Source organism: Seriola dumerili, unplaced genomic scaffold (assembly GCF_002260705.1).
Source record: "Seriola dumerili isolate Sdu_G_001 unplaced genomic scaffold, Sdu_1.0 BDQW01000003.1, whole genome shotgun sequence".
NCBI lineage: Eukaryota > Metazoa > Chordata > Actinopteri > Carangiformes > Carangidae > Seriola > Seriola dumerili.
This window is the reverse complement of record NW_019174258.1, coordinates 3,368,804-3,387,292: the sequence shown is the minus strand read 5'-3', so window position 1 is coordinate 3,387,292 and position 18,489 is coordinate 3,368,804. Positions and strand designations below refer to the sequence as shown.

At 37.2% G+C, this 18,489-nt stretch overlaps 1 protein-coding gene across 1 annotated transcript in view; it reads left to right on the top strand.

Annotated features, from left to right (window-relative positions):
• Nucleotides 1–18,489, top strand: part of LOC111219088 (CUB and sushi domain-containing protein 1-like) — a 303,797-nt gene that overhangs the window by 250,926 nt on the left and 34,382 nt on the right. The window contains exons 46-55 of the mRNA XM_022741679.1: nt 4,175–4,320; nt 6,099–6,179; nt 8,336–8,449; nt 9,858–9,974; nt 11,085–11,156; nt 12,264–12,410; nt 15,501–15,689; nt 15,782–15,967; nt 16,512–16,709; nt 18,153–18,326. Of these exons, the coding sequence (XP_022597400.1) occupies nt 4,175–4,320; nt 6,099–6,179; nt 8,336–8,449; nt 9,858–9,974; nt 11,085–11,156; nt 12,264–12,410; nt 15,501–15,689; nt 15,782–15,967; nt 16,512–16,709; nt 18,153–18,326 (1,424 nt within the window). The remainder of the gene's footprint in view (nt 1–4,174; nt 4,321–6,098; nt 6,180–8,335; nt 8,450–9,857; nt 9,975–11,084; nt 11,157–12,263; nt 12,411–15,500; nt 15,690–15,781; nt 15,968–16,511; nt 16,710–18,152; nt 18,327–18,489) is intronic.

The following is an 18,489-nucleotide window of genomic DNA, read 5'->3' as shown; positions in this document are numbered from 1 at the left end:
AGTTATTTTGCAGTTGTAAATTGATTTCTACGATTTATGTGTTTTCGCCACATTTCATGGTGAAAAAAATTATAAAATATTTGTAGATTGTTGGATACCAAAAGACATCTGTAATGTGAGATTTGTGCATACATAATGGACTGTTGAACCACTCAGTCTAACCTTATCTCAAACACATGAATATATTTGGAAGTGACAGGGGCCTGACTCTGAAGAGAGGAGTCCTTTTCTCCGACCCAGTGGGATATCACCTACCTTCCAGGGCCTTTGACAGATTTAGACTGGATGATCTAACGGTCTATTGCACCGGCATTATAGTAAAGTAAATAGCATCGAACAGCCACCCACATCAGTAATCTGATTTCAAAGTTTGACTAATCACTAAAGATATAATCTTTAGATGTGATTTATTTGAAACAGCTGATGTTTTTTTGTTTTTTGTTTTTTTAAATAAAAAAAATAAATGACTAATTTTACTGACATTAATACCTGTTACTTCAAACACTCCCTCAAAAGATATTTCTTTATTTCTTACTACAGACAGTTGTACTGTAGATGTACACCATAGGGATTTCAGCACAGGTGGAACATCCATAATTGCCTTCCAGGTGTTGTCAGTCAGATCAAAGGTTAGTGCATCAGGGACTCCGGCCACATTTCTTTTTGACAGAGATGCGCTCATTGCTCATCTGTGCTTCAACAGATCCTATTTTCTACCTTGCATCCTTGTGGCATGAGGCAGAGCTTTTTGGTGAGTCTTTGGGTCCTTTTAACATGCGCAGACAGAAACAAATGTACTTTTAATGTGAAAGGTTGGAGCAGTGTGAGAGGTACAGTGGGGTTTTTCAATGAATGAATGGCCTACATCCTATTTAGATTATAAACAAAGCCATTATGAAACTTTTTTCCTTGATGGAGTTTGTATTTAGAATGCCTTAATTATGTGCATCGTCAGCGAACTGTTAATAAAACAGAATAACTGACATTATCTAATTGAACTCACAAGAGCATAAGATTGGGGCCATTGCTTTTGTCATGAATTGGGTGTTTTACTGTTACTGATTTTTGAATTCACTTGGACAGAGAGTAGGGGAAGACACATTATGTCCCGTGTGAGCTGCCGGGTTAATAAGAAATTGATTGGGAGCGTAATTTCAATTTACTGTAATATGAAACTTTTAATGGTTAACTTTAAGAGTTTGATCCCAAAATGACACATACTGGATCTAAATAAGTGGACCAAGCAAGCCTATTATTGATAAAAAATTTAAGTTCCAGTGCAAAGCTGTAGGCCAAGGATAGTTACTATATATACTGTTTATATATAAGGTGTAGCCTACTATAAATGCTGAGCATAAGATGACTCATAGAGTAATATGTTCATAGCTTTAGTTCAGACTGAGCATTGAATTTCTGAAATGCCATCAGTAACAGCTGACTCTTAGAATCACCAGTCACATTCAAACAAGTAAATGAGGTCGTTTTTATGATCTGACAAGCCGAGAGTTTCACTCCTCTGATCATTTATTCTACTCTGCTCTTAGTGGTTATGCTGAGTTCCTTCTTCACCAGCCTCCTTCTGTTCTGGTTTCTCATTAATCAAACTTGTGTGGGATATCTTTTGCCTTTTGCTTTACTGTGTCTTGTATATTCCATATCTCAATGATATGTGTCAACTGGTTTCTGCCCGGTATAGCCCTGAGGTTTATGTGACAGCAGCTGCACACCGATATCAGGGACTGAAGCCATACGTCTCTGTGGTCTGCCACCAGTTGTGTTTGGCCCGTTGCCTAATATCACTGAACCATTTCTAACTGAGTGATGGATCTAACACCAGAGCAGCACAATAGTTTATAATGCTGTGTACTCACTCAAATTATCTGACTAAGTTAAGAGCAAATCAAAAGCAGGGTTTTTTTTATTTTTTATATATATATATTATTTGACAATGTTGAAATATTTTGTGTACTATTGGTGCTTTTATATAATACAAAATCTTTGTGCTGGATTTCTAAGAAAAAAAAATCAATGTAGAAGTGATGGACAATTTATAGAGAAATTCATGGTTTATTTCATTCAACAACAAAAAAGCTGTCATAAAAGCTCAGAAAAATTGCAGCACTCAACTGTTACGCAGCCTTTCACAAAAAGAAGAGATAACGCTTAAGATACATCACAACATTTTAATAAACAAAGTCTCAGAAATATCTGTTCTCATATCACAGTATTATTGTTCTATCAGTGCACTATAATTTCTAACCCTTTCACATGGTAATTCAGCATCTCCAGCATAAAGACATCAGTTTACTTCCAAAAGAGGATTTTGTGTTGGATCTACTGTTCTTCACATCGTAAAACTCTGAGAGTGCTGTGGCAAAGAATGCACTGCCTGTACTGTAAGGTGATTTTATTTGGTGGTGAATGATGCCAGCTCCTATCACACTGTTAATGTATTCCTCCCAGTCCCAGCCTATTCTCAACTGTGCTGCGCTTGTGTCAATCACCTGTAGTAGATAGACAGAGTAGATAAATAAGTGCCAAGTCTTACTAAATCAAATTTATTTGTAATCTTTATTTTCACAGGTAAGGCTTACTTAAAATGTGAGGGTGAATATCTCATTCACTCTTCCTGACTATGTTGTTTCAGCGGGTGTTGAGATTCACATCAGCAGCTTTTTTTGCTTATAAGCTAACATCTTAAGGCTTGAAGGTACAGACTTCATTAAATAGCTTTCACAGGAGCATATTCTTTCCTCACTGAGGAAATGGTCACTAATCAACTCTGTCCACGTTTTCTGTATGCTCATGAAATACATGATACAGTAGATGACATTGTATGCATTTTTTTTCTTCTGGGCTAAGAAAAACACTGCTATTGGGTTTGTGTATTTTTAGTAAGTAAAAACAGAGCCACAAAATCCTTACTCAGTTTTGATTTAAATGACCCAAATAGCACATTTGATTCTCCAAATGAGCTCCAACACCTTCGGAAAACCTTGAATTATTGAGGAGCCAAGAGATCCCAGGCACTCTTCATGAATTAAAATTTTAAAACCCTTGTTTAATCCAATGGCATGTTCATTAAAAACCTAAAACTGGGCATTTAGGAACTTTAGAAAATGTAACCTTTCAACAACATTCAATATTTAATGAGTGAAGTTAAGCCTTTAATCCATCGGCTTTGTTCAATGAACTTGTTTGAAATGGGTAAAAAAAAGCAAAGAAAAGAAAAAAGTAAAATATTTTTGCTACCCAATGAACAGGCATGTGGACTTACCAGATATCTGTTTTATATTATTAACAAAGGCTGCTTTGGTTTCTCTTCCCCTCTGTAATTAAATCCAGTCAGTGAAAGCAAATCCACTACTAGCAATTCATAAGTAGTTCATATTGATCTCAACCCCTGACCTTCCTGTAGAGGCGTGGCAGACACATATACCAACACATTGTTAATGTTTGCTACCTGTCAGGAGTTTGTTTTTTAGTGTGGCTTTGATCACTATTATGGATTTGCATTGTAAGGAATCTACAGAGATTTTGGAGATAATTGTGGATTTATACTAAAATGCATTTTGGAGTGAGGGGTTGGTGAATCTTTGCAGGTTGATCAATGAGCAAAATATTTCTATTTCTACACAGAACAGAAGGAAAACTGTTGAAAACAAAGTAATGGCAGTTCAGCATGGGCAGATACAGCTCGGAATATGTATCACCTGTATTATATTATTATTGTACTGTACTACTAATGAAATGATTGTCATCAAATGATTATACATATTGTAAAAAATCTTAAATTGTTAATATTGATATTATTGTATTACATATAACATTAATTTTTTAATCTTTGAAATGTTACTCTTTAAATTCATTTTTTGTCTAGTCATTATTTTTTACACTTATCCTAATTATTATTATGCATTCGCATATTAACATCCTCTACAGTGTGTCCTCCCCCCATTTCACTGCACATGTTGAAAATTTGAGTATGTGACAAATCTTTGAATTCTGAATCATGTTAGTTGAAGCTTTGCTTGTACATAAAGAACACTTTGCTTTATATCATATGTGACTCTTGGTGTCTTGGTGTCTCCATCCCTCTGCTACAATGGTTCCAGTGTATCCTGCTAGTTTCAGCAGCATCATATGTCTTTGTTGTCTCTCTTTCTTTATTTAGGGATGGTCCAGATACATCCAGCCCTCAGCTGGGAGTCTTCAGTGGCAACACAGCATTAGAGTCTGCCTACAGCACCAGCCCAAAGGTCCTGATCCGCTTCCACTCTGACTTTTCTACTGGAGGGTTCTTCATTCTCAACTTCCATGGTACAGATACACACACTCTCTCCCTCACACACACACACATACACACACATACCTGTAGTATTGGTGTCCTCATACAGTATTTTCGTGTACAACATTAAAGAATGAACAAATGGGTATAGAGACAAAACCAAGTAACAAGTTCTGTGCCAAAACTTGTTTCTACAACTGAATGCACAGGAGTAGTTTTTGGTTTAATATTTCTACATGCCACCTGTGTTTGTAAATACAACGCCAATCTAATTTCCCCAAACAATCCATCTTGATTTATGAATTGATATTGTCTTAGTATGAGAGTGTGATGTGCCCACTTTTCTCCTTTCACTCTATTCCGTCGCCGGCTCCATCACTCCACCGTTATTCACTGTTTTTAAGAATAAACGAGTTCGTATCTCTGAGGATGTCTATCTCATGTGATGTGTTTATTTCAACACAGAACATATTGTGAGGAATCACTGGAAGTGTGTGCACGCTGAGGTGCAGCTTTTGTAACTGGGGCTCCGAGTTTTGTTAAAATTACACAGTACCAGTGACAAAGAATGCAACTCTGTGCCTTGTTGCTCAGCGTGCGCCTTGTTTTCTCTAACCTCAAACAACTGTTTTTGAGGGAAACATACAAACTATCTGCACCTTTGTGTTTAAGTATGCTTTTGTTTATGGAACCAGCGAATCATTACTTAAAAAGGGGTTCGGATCAGCTACTCTTAAAAACACCTGTTTCCCTTTTATTTTTTTTTTCATTTATCCAAAGTAGGAAACCAGATCTCTCCCCAGTATGCAGGTAGACAAAAAAATGCGGTTTAAAATGAAATAATTAATGATGTTGTTTGCTTATGTTTGTTATTCAAGTCACTGAGAAACATATCTGGGAGGCTGAATTCACTTCTTAAGTTGTTCTTGCAGAGTTTGACACTGTTTTTGACTTGTGAATTCAATTGTGTAGTGTTTTCTTTCTCCCACAAGACTACCCTGACAGACTCAGCACCATACTCTGTGAGATTTACTCCACAATTCCTCTTTGCTTTATTCTGAAATTATTATGATTATTATGATGATTATTATGATTATTATTCTGATGATATTCTTTATTATTTTTATTATTTCTATAGAATTACATGATAACCTGTCTTACATTTTCAGCTGTCAGACTAGGTTCTGTGCAGGTGAATTATGCTGCCCCTCCTAGATTTCTAATGTACAGTTTATACAATTTAATAATAGCATCGTCACCATCTAGATATAGTATGTGAAAGACATGAACGTGTGCCCTGCATACAGTATTTAAAGCCCAAGTTCAGGTTCAGTAAACAGTGGCTAACCTTTACAGCACATTGCACCCGCGCCATTCTGAGGCACAGAGTAACCTGATGGCAAAGTCCATGGTACAAGCATGGCTCCCCCTAAAGAACTGTCTGGATATTTAAGATAATAAAGATCAGAGATCAGATCTTCTGTCCCATTCTCCACATGGGCTCTCAACATGAATGCACTTTGCAAAGAGAGAAATGTACACCTTGTTTTTAACAATGTCAATAAACTCCTTTGCAGCAACAGAACAAAGAACTGTTAGGCAACATCTTTGTTTTGTGGTTCCCATTTTTTGGTTCATGCACATTGATTTAATGATCAACAAATATAAAAGATACTTATGTATAATAACCACCAACACACATCCTTCCAGTTACAATTATGCAACTACATTGACAATGTAAACATCACTGTACTTCACTTTTTTCAAATGAAATCTCAAAGGTACTTTACTGTATTGCACCTCTCTCCAGCTTACCGTCTAAAGAAATGCCCTCCTCCCCCTGTTGTGGAGAATGCCGAAGTGATCTTTGAAGATGAAGACTTCCAGATAGGTAACAGTCTTGATTATTAATTATGACTTTGTATACAGCAAAACCTTTGTTGACAGTAGACAAACTAGAAAATATTAAAAAACTAAAACAAAATCACCACCCATCATAATAGAATAACCTACTAGACAGGTTTACTGAAACCGAGACAGCAAACCTGCATCCATTCAGTGCATCTGTGTGCATGTTTATCTGTATCTGTAACACACTGCAGGAAAAAAACAGAAAATAGATTCACAAAAGAAAACTATGTTATTTTATCATTGTTTAGTGTAATCACTGAAGTAAGATTACAGAGGACCAGTATCTTTCTTGATAATAAATTATGGTAACCGGTGTGAACCTCCAACTGCTCACCACTCCTGCAGCCTTTTCTTACTGCACTGATTCCCAGCCTGTGGTAAACACTATGAGTCACAAAGAGATGAAAAAAAAAACACAAAATCTTTCTTTCTTTTAAATTTGTTGCAATTTTTGTGAACTGCTACTATTTTCACCTCCTCAGGCTTATAAAAATCCTTACCTTTTAAAAACAATATAAAGAGTGCAATTTTTTGGGAATATACTCATTAGCTTTCTTATTTTATATGAAAAAATCTATGTCTGTTGCATATCTTTGCACCCACCACGGAGAGGTTTGGGACGTGTATAGTTTAGCAAGAACAGGGACAAACAGCTGCCTCTGTCAATGGGGAAACTGCAACATTTAAATTGTCTTAATGGTATTTACAGTAGATTTTGTATCTTGTTAGTTAGCAAGCTAATGTTCAATAGATTTAGATACCACATAAGTCTTATTCACAAGTATGTAAAGAAACTGAAATGCTGTGTGCAATCACTGCGGCCCACTGTGTGGTCAGTAAGTAGCACTATTGTATAAAAGAACTGGCTATCAATCCACAAAGTCTTCTTTTCTATTTGCATTGTGTGAATTGCATTGAGCTAGGCTCAACACATCTCGGACCATCCGCTTTCTATTTAATGTACTCTGTTGAAATGTAACACTGGATATGTTTTCCTAAGCTTTTGAATAGCATCCATTTTAGGAGAAATAATCGGTTGTCAAGTTCTCCATTTTCCTTCGGCTCTGTATTATTTGATTTGCTCAAAGCATCTTACTCTTAGGTTTGGTGACCTTTTAGATCAACTGGAGCTGTAATTTTGGAAAAAGCAGACATTTCATGAAACCCTAGCAAAATCAATTTACCCTGCCAGCAGTTTGCAGAGCCTAGTAGCTTCTGGCAAAATATAAAATCATTTTCTGCAGAAATCTTACATTCTCTCATCTTACATTTTGAAATGTCAACATTTTATGAATTCAGAAAACTTAGTTGATTTTTGAAAGATTTACTGATTTTTTTTTTTTTTTGACCTTTTAAAAATACATTAACGCTATATTAGTCCATATTGAAAAAAAAAGTCCTTAGATACATTGTCCCTAATAGGACACAGACAAATACAACAGTGATACAACACTACTACAGATTTGTGATTTACAGGATAAAGTCAAATTATGGCTACTTGCACTGCACCACAGCAGCACCAGGACCGCACCTGTTCACAGCGAGAGTCAAGCCATTCTCTGTGACAGAGTAAAGACCAAAGGGAAGTAGTTTGGGGTAATCAGACATAAAAAGCTCACAAGCCCCTCAGAACATTTGAGAGCATGTAGTGTGAATTTTATATCCTTACAACCTGGCAGAACAGAGTACCGCAGAAACTGACATAGTTTTGTTGTCAGTCAGTCTAAAGCCAATGATACAATCTTCGACGAGGCTAAAGGAAAGGGTGAATGCTGTGTTTTTGATTTGTTCTGCAATTTTAAACTTAATAATGAGAATGTGCACTCTGCGTGCCTTCTCGTGCAAAGATTGAAACGTGCATTACATCTGCAATGTGTTTTAAGATTGCAAGTCAACTCTGCCTCTTAAAATGGAGTAAAATAACCAACCAACCAACCAACATGTTTACTAATTTGGAGCTCTCTATGCTAAGCTAACATAGACTTATCAATTCTGAAGCTATTTTATATGGTTTGGTTTAATTAGGTTTTTTGAATTTTGCAATCATCAAGGCTGTACTGTGCAGAAATGATTGTTAAATGTATGATAATGATGATGAATGAATATGTTTTATAGATGTTTTATTTTCCCTGTTAGGTGATATTGTGAAGTATCGCTGTTTACCTGGATACACACTGACTGGAAAAGCAGAGCTTATGTGCAAACTCAACTCCCATTTGCTCTTTGAAGACCCGCCACCAACATGTCAAGGTAAGACAATGCTCAGTTCAAGTCCCAAACCACACACAGCATCAGTGTGAAAATCAGATGTAAGACCCTGAGTCCTAGCAATTCTCTAGGTAATGCTTAATCAAAGTGGTCTGTAGTTGACTTAAGTTGGTTTGTTGAAATTTCTTCCTGAAATTGGAATAAATTTACACTCACAACATAAGGTTATCAATTATACTTTAAGGATCCTAACTCTGTAGTAGATGTTGGAGCATTTCTCTGATGTTAGCATCTACAGGAACTGTGCCACAGCATAGCTTCTGTGAAAGTCTTTGCTTTTAAACTGAATTTACTGTGTGTGTACTTGTGTTCATTTGTTTTTAGAACTGAAATGTATGTGTGTATCAACAGTGTAGATAATGTGTGAATGCTATAGTATGGTCATATGTTGAAGCTCCAAAAATCACCAATCCTGCACTTCCCATAATGCAACTTAATTATTGTCCCTGACTAGTAAACTCACACGTCTCTCCAGTGCCCCAATGTTATTCACAAGTTCTCTCCACAGCCACAGTATCCAGCTGTTTGCACTGTCTGAGTGGTTCTCCACATGATAGCAAGCTGATATTGATGAGTAAAATTTAAAATGATAGTTGTGTCTGCTCCTAAAACGTGATCAATGCTAATACTAATCATCCTACTACTACTATCATTGCTACACACTTGTGTGAAGCAAATATTTGAAGTATCACAGGTAAATTTCTAATCAGAAGAGACATATTTTTCCAACAAATAAAGACTTAAACTCGCCTGTGCAAGAAACATTGTGTTATTGCTGTGTGATTATTGCTTTATCCACCAACACATAAAATCCAGCTGTATATAGCCAGCTCAGCATGATTCTCAGTGGGTTGTCATGTGTCATTTTGGGAAATGTAGGAAATCACTGACTGAAATACAATTAGGCTTTAAACGCCTCATGTTTTACGGCAATTTAAACAGTGAAGAGGCATAAAATCCTTGTAGCCTGTTGGTACTGATACAGTCTTCCATTGTCAAATAGTCTTAGTGTTGTGTGTTGTGTGCACATGACTTTTGATTTGCACTAAAGAGACCCCAAGACGAAAGCACATATTTCAGCAGCAGTTAGCAGCATTGTACATCCACTTTGGGAAGTGGTGGTAGTGGCTCCTGGTATTTCTAGTACAAAACTGAATCCTGATTTGAATTCCTCTTTTTAGAAAATTTTCCTGCTATAGCTGAGTGTTGAATGAACAGTGTCCTTTCTGTTACAAAGTAGGAGAAAAAGAAGCAAGCACTCTTATATGAGGACATGCAACCTAAGTGCTCACCCAGACAACTCAGAAAAAATCAGGAAAGAGAATTGTCAGAAGTTAGAAAAGAAACCTGTGAATTTTCACTGACGAGTTTTTCTCTGTTACCCCTCCAGCCCAGTGCCCGGCCAATGAGGAGCGGTCTGCGTCATCAGGAGTCATACTAAGCCCTGGGTTTCCTAGCAACTACCCCAACAGCCAGACATGCTCCTGGCTGTTACGCATGGTTCCAGGTACAGTGTGTGTTAAGGGGGTGCATACCAGGGATGTCACAATACCAGAAATTTGGTAGAGGATACCAAAACCAATTAAATTCCATGATTCGCAATACTAAATTTTATACCACAGCAGAAAACAGAACAGAGGCTGCTGTACACACAGTGTGCTAACACACACCAAACACACACACAGACATGCACACACCTCCATGTCAATGTGCAAGGAGTAGTTTAAATTGACTAAGATGGTGACAGATGCATGGTTATTTATATAGTTATTTAAAAAGTCGGCGTTATAGTTAAAAACGGAAATTCACTCACCCTGAATTCTGTGCGCAGATCCGGATGCTTTCATAAGTTTGAGGTTTTCCCTCCTTTCATCTTAAATGCTCTGACACCGTTAGCATACTGGCTTTTGGCTGTCTATAACTTGTCTCTGATGATCCACATCAAATACAAAATATCTCCACACAACAGTCTTGGCATGTTTTTTTTTTATTCCATAAGTCGTGGCAGACCTGTCGCTGCACCCTCACATGTCGCTGCCATTCCACGTATTGTTATTGTTTACTGTGCCTGCCTTCTTCTTCTCTTTGAGTTTGATGTCAGACAGGAATGCTTGTAGGGTTATTATACTTCTCTTGTTAGTCCTGGAAGAATCACATCCCCAGTACCTAGAACACCTTTGGTACCTTGTGCATTATAGCAAAAACAAGAACCGTCACAATTTTGGCATCAACTTGGTACCAAAGTTTTGGTTCTCTTGACATCCCTAGTGCATACAGTGTGTGTATAGACAGCTCTCTGTGTGTGTAGAGTTATGATTGAGGGGGTGAAATAATCATATGTGTACATTTATATTTGCAAAAACAAAAATTGATTGTATTTTGTACAGTGTGAGAGACTGTCTGTATGTACCTGTATGTAAAGTGAGATTCTGTGTGTGTATGTAAAATATAGCGTGTCTATGCATTATATATGTATATCTGCACTTACATACATAATGCATATGCATTAAGGTTTCTGCATAGTGTGTGTGTACAGCATGTGTTTGTGGTATACACTTTATATTGCATATTTTTGCTTTTTGAATCTGATTGTAAATGAGTTTTTCTCGTTCCCCAGGTTATACCATCAATATCTATGTGGAGATGTTCCACAGCGAGAAGCAGTTTGATGAGCTGGAGATTTTTGATGGTAGACAAAGCTTTCCCTCTCCGTTTTTACTACACCTAACGCACACACACAGATACACACGTACACATGCACAGACTCACATGCAGCTTTAATTCATGTCTGTTTATGAAAAGTAGCACAACAGTTAATAAGATGCACAACACTTAATTCTCATTTCTGGAGTTGGGGATTTTCCCCCCTGAGGAGTTCTAAGAGGTTTGTGTAATAGTAAATTTAAAAGTGTGCGGAACAGATTGTGTGTGTATACTAAGAACTTTCTATAACTTTACAAAACTATAGCTAGTGGGTAGTCACAGCTAACAATGTTTTTGTTAAGATTTTTGCAAGAACCGAATATCAGTTCTTTAAATCATAATGCCTGTTCAAAGTGGCCACGGCTTAGTTTAATATATGACTAATATCTGTATGCTGCTCAGCTCTGTCTCTTTGCATTTATCTTGCCTGGCCCTAAACAGACTCTAGCTGCCTTTGATGTTGCTGACAGCAGTGGCGTCATTGTTGAGTAGGTGGCTGTGACTGAAGATGTTTCTGATTTGGTGTTCCCTTCATTTTGTTGAAGGGAACAAAATGTCAATAGGTGTCAACATTACGGTTGATGTTTTTGGAGAAAACTTTTAAATAAAGGATACATTACTATATGTAAAAACTCTTTTATAAAGATAGATGACTGGTGAGTCTTTCTAAACAAGACCAAAGTTATTTAGGGCTGCATCCACTCCTTGGCTTATTTAATAGACTTGAGCACAGGTGGAGGGTTGTGGTCTGTGAACAGGAGGATGAGCTAAATAATATGCTCCAATCAGAATACATCTACAACAAGTAATTTTGGGGTACTTAGTTTTAATGATGCTGTCAGCGTCACGTGCTACATGTCACAGAAACAATAAAACTCATTCTGACTGCAGCATATTGTTCAGCGCCGTCTCACATAATTTTCATCTGGAAGATTCTAAGATTATTGGAAATTGCAAATTTACTGACACACACATATGAAAGAAGTAATATTTGTCTAGTTTTGTCCTTGTCATATATAATTATATATTATATACATCATATATAAGTGTGTACACACAGCCATTCTGAAGTCTCACTCAATTGTTTCTCTAGGATCCTCAGGACAAAGCCCTTTGCTTGTTGCTCTTAGTGGTAACCACTCATCTCAGCTGAACTTCACATCTAAAACAAACCAGCTCTATCTACGATGGTCCACTGACCATGCAACCAACAAGAGAGGATTCAAGATAAGATATTCAGGTACATTTAATATCTGTCATTTTCTTTCTTTCTTTCTTTCTTACTTTCTTTCTTTCTTTCTTTCTTTCTTTCTTTCTTACATTAAAATGAAGTGTAAATATGCATTACTTGCATGTCAAGGAGGAAAGCTACAATGTGAGTGTGGCAAACAAGGAGATGAGTGTCCTTGTAAAGAAAACATGTCATTTGTACCCATCCTGCCATGCTGAACAATCTTTTGTATCTACTTGCATAAATAGGAAACCCAAATGCCTTTCTCCTCATGCAAATGAATTGATGCATCAAGGGTGTAGGTACATGAGCCATGATCATTTAGAAAACACTTATAATTGGAAACGTTCTTTTTGTAATGCATCGGGCTAATTAGGAGCAAATGAGAATGAGTAAGACCAATTTGTTAATTTGACAATTTGTTTCAGATTGAGTGTATTATCTCTGCAGGTTCTTGCCAACACTGTGATTACCATTAGCTTTGTTGGATTCAGGTTGTGAGGTTTTTTAGCAGCCACTTAATCATGGGTTTTAACTTGTGAAGAATTTGTTGAAGATGACCACGAATCTCAGTCATAGAAAATACAATTTACAGTCACACTGATCTTGTTTGGGCTTGAGAGGAGTGAGTCACAAGGTCAGTCTCCTGGCTCTCTATACTGAAAAAATGTGCAATATATTTTAGTTTGTGGGTTATATCAGCACAATGGCCTGAAGTAATAGTATTGTCTTTTCCCCCATGGTGTTGTATTGCCCTGACAACGGCAGCTATTCAGAGCACAGAAATTTATGGTAGATTTTTCACTTCCTAGACACCATTCATGCTCTGGTGTGCTTTACATTGACACACACCACACATAGAGTGCGCTTTATATTGTACCGAATATGTATATTCATCAATTGCTTATAACATGGATTTATAATTTATTAGTTATGTTTCTTAATTTCTCCACGTCTTTAAAGGGCTGTTTGTTTAAAGTTTTAGGATTAATATAAGGGGAAAAGAATGTATTATCTCCTTGCAATTATACTACAAGGTTGTATGTGTCTGTGCATTAATGTGAGTGTGTGGTCTGTGTTGCCTACAGTTTGGTCTGTAACAGTCAGTGCTGCATTTTTCTTATCATTTTGTTCATTCTCCATGCACTTTAGCTGTGAAATGACCTTAGTGCCATTTTTCTTAATTGTATCACATTTATTTATCCACTGACCTTTCTAAACGCAGCTATAGTCTCATTGCTTATGTAGAGGCTTCATGGTGATTCACTTTGAAATTACAATCCTCTGTTTTTTTGGTTGTTTTTTAAGCTTTTGCTACTTGAATGTGTGTTATATGGTGAATTGGTCAGGCTGTAAATAAGTATGGGTCAGTAAGTTTTTAGTACGTATCAACAATGGTAGTAGTATAGGTAGTATTATGTATTATATAAAATATATATTTTTTTACAACATATACAACAGAACAAAGCTGCTATATTTTTTCATTGAAGGTTTTGTATTAATCAGCTAAAGCTATTTTAAATTCAATGCAAATATAATTTATATGTAAGGCCAGATCAAACCACCCAGTATCTGCTCTTTGTTTGGGTAAAGCCATCTTAAATCTATGGGCTCTATAGATTTATGACGGCACAGCCTGATACCAACTGCATGGCCTAATGAATACTGGGCCTCCACAATAATACATGTTTCTATGTGGATTGATAACTGATTGGCTGGCAAATGTCTGGTGAAATCGGTTATAATCTCTGAAAGTAATCATATCAATAGTACTGATGCTTTTTTGAAGACCTACAGTTTAATTAAGTGTGAATAAACCAAACCATCAACGCATTATCCAAAATGTATTGATGATTGTTACCTTTTCTTGTTTGGTTTCTTTAGCATGTCGCCATGATGTAAGCACAATAATATTCTACAATGTATCCCAATAGAGTGTGTGTCATTCATTGCCTCTGCATTGTTCACAGTCCTGCCCTTATCTATCCTCAAGTATCTTATATATCTTATTATGACTGTCCCTACTCTCCTGTCTACATAGGCACAATTAGAATATTAATATTATAATGTTTTATAATAATTTCTCTCTAACACTTCTATCTTATAAAGTTTCCTGCTCTGATTAATAAATCTATTTTTCTCTCAATTGCAACACAGTTAAATATAGGTATGAAACATTATTTGAGATTTTTCTTAATGTAGGAATTCAAATCAAAGTGTTTCCTATAAACTGGGAGGGAGGTCATTTCAACCCTCCACAGTCCCAATAAAACTGACAGTGCAATTCAGCATTAAACAACAACTGATCCTATGATATATAGGCCCTTAGATAAAATCTTATCCAAGAGGAGTTCATGTCCCTTTATTAAAATTATAAACACTCAGTAGTGAGGAATTGAAGGACTGGGCCCTCATCTCTGAATGTTTCTGCAACCAGTGAATGATCATGTCAGAGAGAAGCTTTGATAAGATATAAAATTAGTGGAGCAGATAGAGCAGATTGATTTTAGAGCAGATAGAGTGAGCAAAAGAGGGGCCATTTCCTCTTGGAAAGAAAGGTTTATAGATGAAAATGGAAATTACAGAGTGATTCTATTGTCCTGACTGGAGTGGGAAAGTCATTCCACCAATGTGAGGCCAAAAGGGAAAAGAGCCAAGACCAGGTGGAGCAATGACCACATCGGACAGGGAAGGGAGAGCCAAGTAGTCCATTGTGGCGTGTTCTGCCTGATGTTTAGACTGTTATCCATGCTCTAACAGTTGTGCTTTTATGTTCTGTTCCAGCAAGACAAAAACATTATATTGCTTGGAAGGGTTTCAGAAAAAGTAGTTTATTTGGTATGAGTATTCTGCTTGTGTTTGTAACTCACAGGTTTTTGAGTCATTATATGTTGACTAAAATCACTGACACTGCTGTCAGCTGTAATGTAATAAGGGGCATAGATGATGATCAACATGTATTTTATCCAAAATGCCTGGTAATGGGTGAATGAATGCTGCAATGTTTCCAGTAATTGGGAGAGTTTCCTGTGAACTGAGAAACCCAGAGAAATACATTTTTCTCCCTCTGTCTCTCTCATTGTTTCTCCGTGTCTCCAGCTGCCTACTGTAGCATTAATGATCCTCCGGTGAATGGGGGCGTGGTCAACCGAACCAAACTCCGTCCAGGTAGCAGACTTCAGTTCTTTTGTAACCGTGGTTACCGCCTCGTAGGCACAACCAATGCCACCTGCAAGCTTCACTCCAATGGGCTGTTCCAATGGGATACGCTACCACCTTTTTGTCAAGGTAAAATTCATCAAGTGATGATGACATGAGTTAAAAACTTGCTGTCTCAGAGGAATGCCCTCTTCAACTCCTCTGTCTTTGTCATGTGGCAGCAATCTCGTGTGGGATTCCTCAGTCACCGGGCAATGGCAGCTTCCATGCTTACCAGTACACTGTTGGTAGCCAGGTTACCTACCAATGTAACCATGGTTACCACCTTGACCCCGATGTTTCAGTAACAGCAGTGTGTTTGGAGGATGGCAGCTGGAGTAATGCTGCCTCAGCCCCCAGATGTCTACGTAAGTTTTTTTTTAGACAAGAGTATGAGCTGACAAGGAAAAAAAAAGGAAAAAATTCTTTAGGTCCACTTACTAGCTATTTCCAGAGCTTTTCACCGTATCTTGCAGTTTTTGACCCCACTGTATGACTAATGCATAAAAAAAGTTTCTTTGCACAATGTCTGTAGTGTACAGTATCCTGGTTATTATGGTATTTTAAAAAACCAAGAACCAAACCAGATCCAAAAAAGTTGAATTGTAAGGCATCTGTGAGTAAATATAAATCAATCAATTAAAATAGATGTTATAGATGCTGTTTTTAGGCCTATCACTTAGGCCAAGTAAGTTGGACTGGATCCTTACTCCCTCAAAGTTTTGCTTCCTGATGACCTTTAGATAAGATTATAGATTTTCATAGGTTATAAATTGTGCATCATACAGGCTCATGTGGTATTTAGTGCTGGCATTTATATAAACAGAAAGTTAAATAAAGAAAGCTTGAAAACTGTAAAATAATGTTTAATTTAATTATTTTATTTAATTTGATACAAATTTTACTTTCCAGCGGTCCACTGCCCTAGCATTGACAGCATCTTGTCAGATCACATGACCTACCACCTACTCTATGGTAGGTTGGGAGAGTTTGGGTCTATGATGATGCTGGAATGCTCATCAGGGTACTATTTGGGTGTCGGGCATCGGACTCTTCGCTGCCTTGCCAATGGGACCTGGGAAGGATCAGATGACCCAGCTACATGCAAGAGTAAGTATTTAAACACACATGAACACCATTATGACTATCCTGTGCAAAGGAAATTACACCTGTTACTGTGTGATTTGTTTTGCTCAGAGTCATCTGACCCATTCCCTCTCTGAATAAGGTAATAAAACTGCACTATGATATGATGTTTTGTGCTCTTGTTCACCTCCCTTGGCACTCGGGATTGCATATAACTTCACTTATGAGTCTGCACAGGCATACAGCCATATCTAGGATTTAAAAGATTCCTTTAAACTCAGTCGATACACACGCCCACATACTGTATAATCACATACATGAAATGCTTCACAGTCGTTCTTATATGTTAGTTACTTAAATCAACAACTTTTATGGATAGGGAAGCATATACACCAAGGGATAAAAAAAGACATCTCATACACACACATAGACACACCTGCATGAGCATCAAAACAATAAAACTGCATTGCAGCCACTGCCACATTGTGTGTCCACCCCGGTACAAAACATTTGGAAAGAGCAGCAAAAGTACCTCCTCTGATACAGTTAGCTTCTTTTGCACCAAGAAACATGCAGCCGTGGCCAAGCATGGCCGTGTTTAATACTGGCTGCCGCAGGTCTAGTAGGTTTGATAGTAGGAAAGGGACAGGTTGAGAGGGAGCTACTTTTTCTGTGAGTGTGTGTGTGTGTTTATCCATTGCCCTTACTTCTTCTTTTTTAAAACTAGTTACCAGGGGTATATGTGTTTCCAAATGCCTTGGGATCTTTACCAATGCACACTGTCTTGGGACTGTGATAACTATTTTCAACAGAGTGTGCTTCCTAAATGTGGGGTATATGTCGGCAACAGTGGAAGATTGGTTTTTCAAATAGAGTGTTACTCTGCAATGTGCCTCTGCTGCTTATTTCATAAAGTGAACTAGTGCGAGAACATTGTGACTTAGAAAACGTGGCAATAGGCTACAGAATTTCTTAGCATTGCATAATATATGGTATTCCAATGAAAAAGTGAAATGTGTACACTTGAGAAGTTGATTAAAAATTGAAATCTCACATTAGACTAGTGGTTGTCAAACTATTTTGACCTTGGAATTTGGATTTGGTATTGGAAATTTAACAGGAGTGTCTATTCTTCAAGCTGGCTAGTGGTTTGAAACCAATGTCTCCAAGGATATTAAGGAAAAAGGATCTTAAATCTTCTGACCTAAATCTAATTCAGTCAGGTGTAAGATTGGAACATTAAATAAATACGGTGTTTAAATTCAGGTCTTGTAGTGTTTTATCCATCTTACCTAACATTATGAAGACTTGGCAGCATAACCCACTTTATATCCAGACATAATGGTAGACACGGTAGACATAACAGGAAATATAACAATACCACTAGCCCCATAAGATTATGTCATAATATTAAACTTCCAGTGTGTTTCTGTAATGACATGATCTTATTATTTTTTTATTATTCAGTCATCTCCTGTGGTGAGCTTCCTTCTCCACCCTTTGGGACCAAACTGGGGACGTTGACCACATTCGGAGCAACTGCAATCTTTATGTGCAACCATGGTTACACGCTGGTGGGGTCACATGTCAGAGAGTGCGGTGCTAACGGGCTGTGGAGTGGTGCAGAAACCAGGTGTTTAGGTGAGGTCCATTAACTGTTACAGAATGTACAATGTGTTATGAGCTGTCTTAGGATACTTTGGAATAAAAATTAACAATTTGATCAATTATGAAAGCAAAATTACAGGTTCAAGGGTATGAATCATTAAAAACAAGAAGCAAAGGCAAGTGTATTGGTAATGAA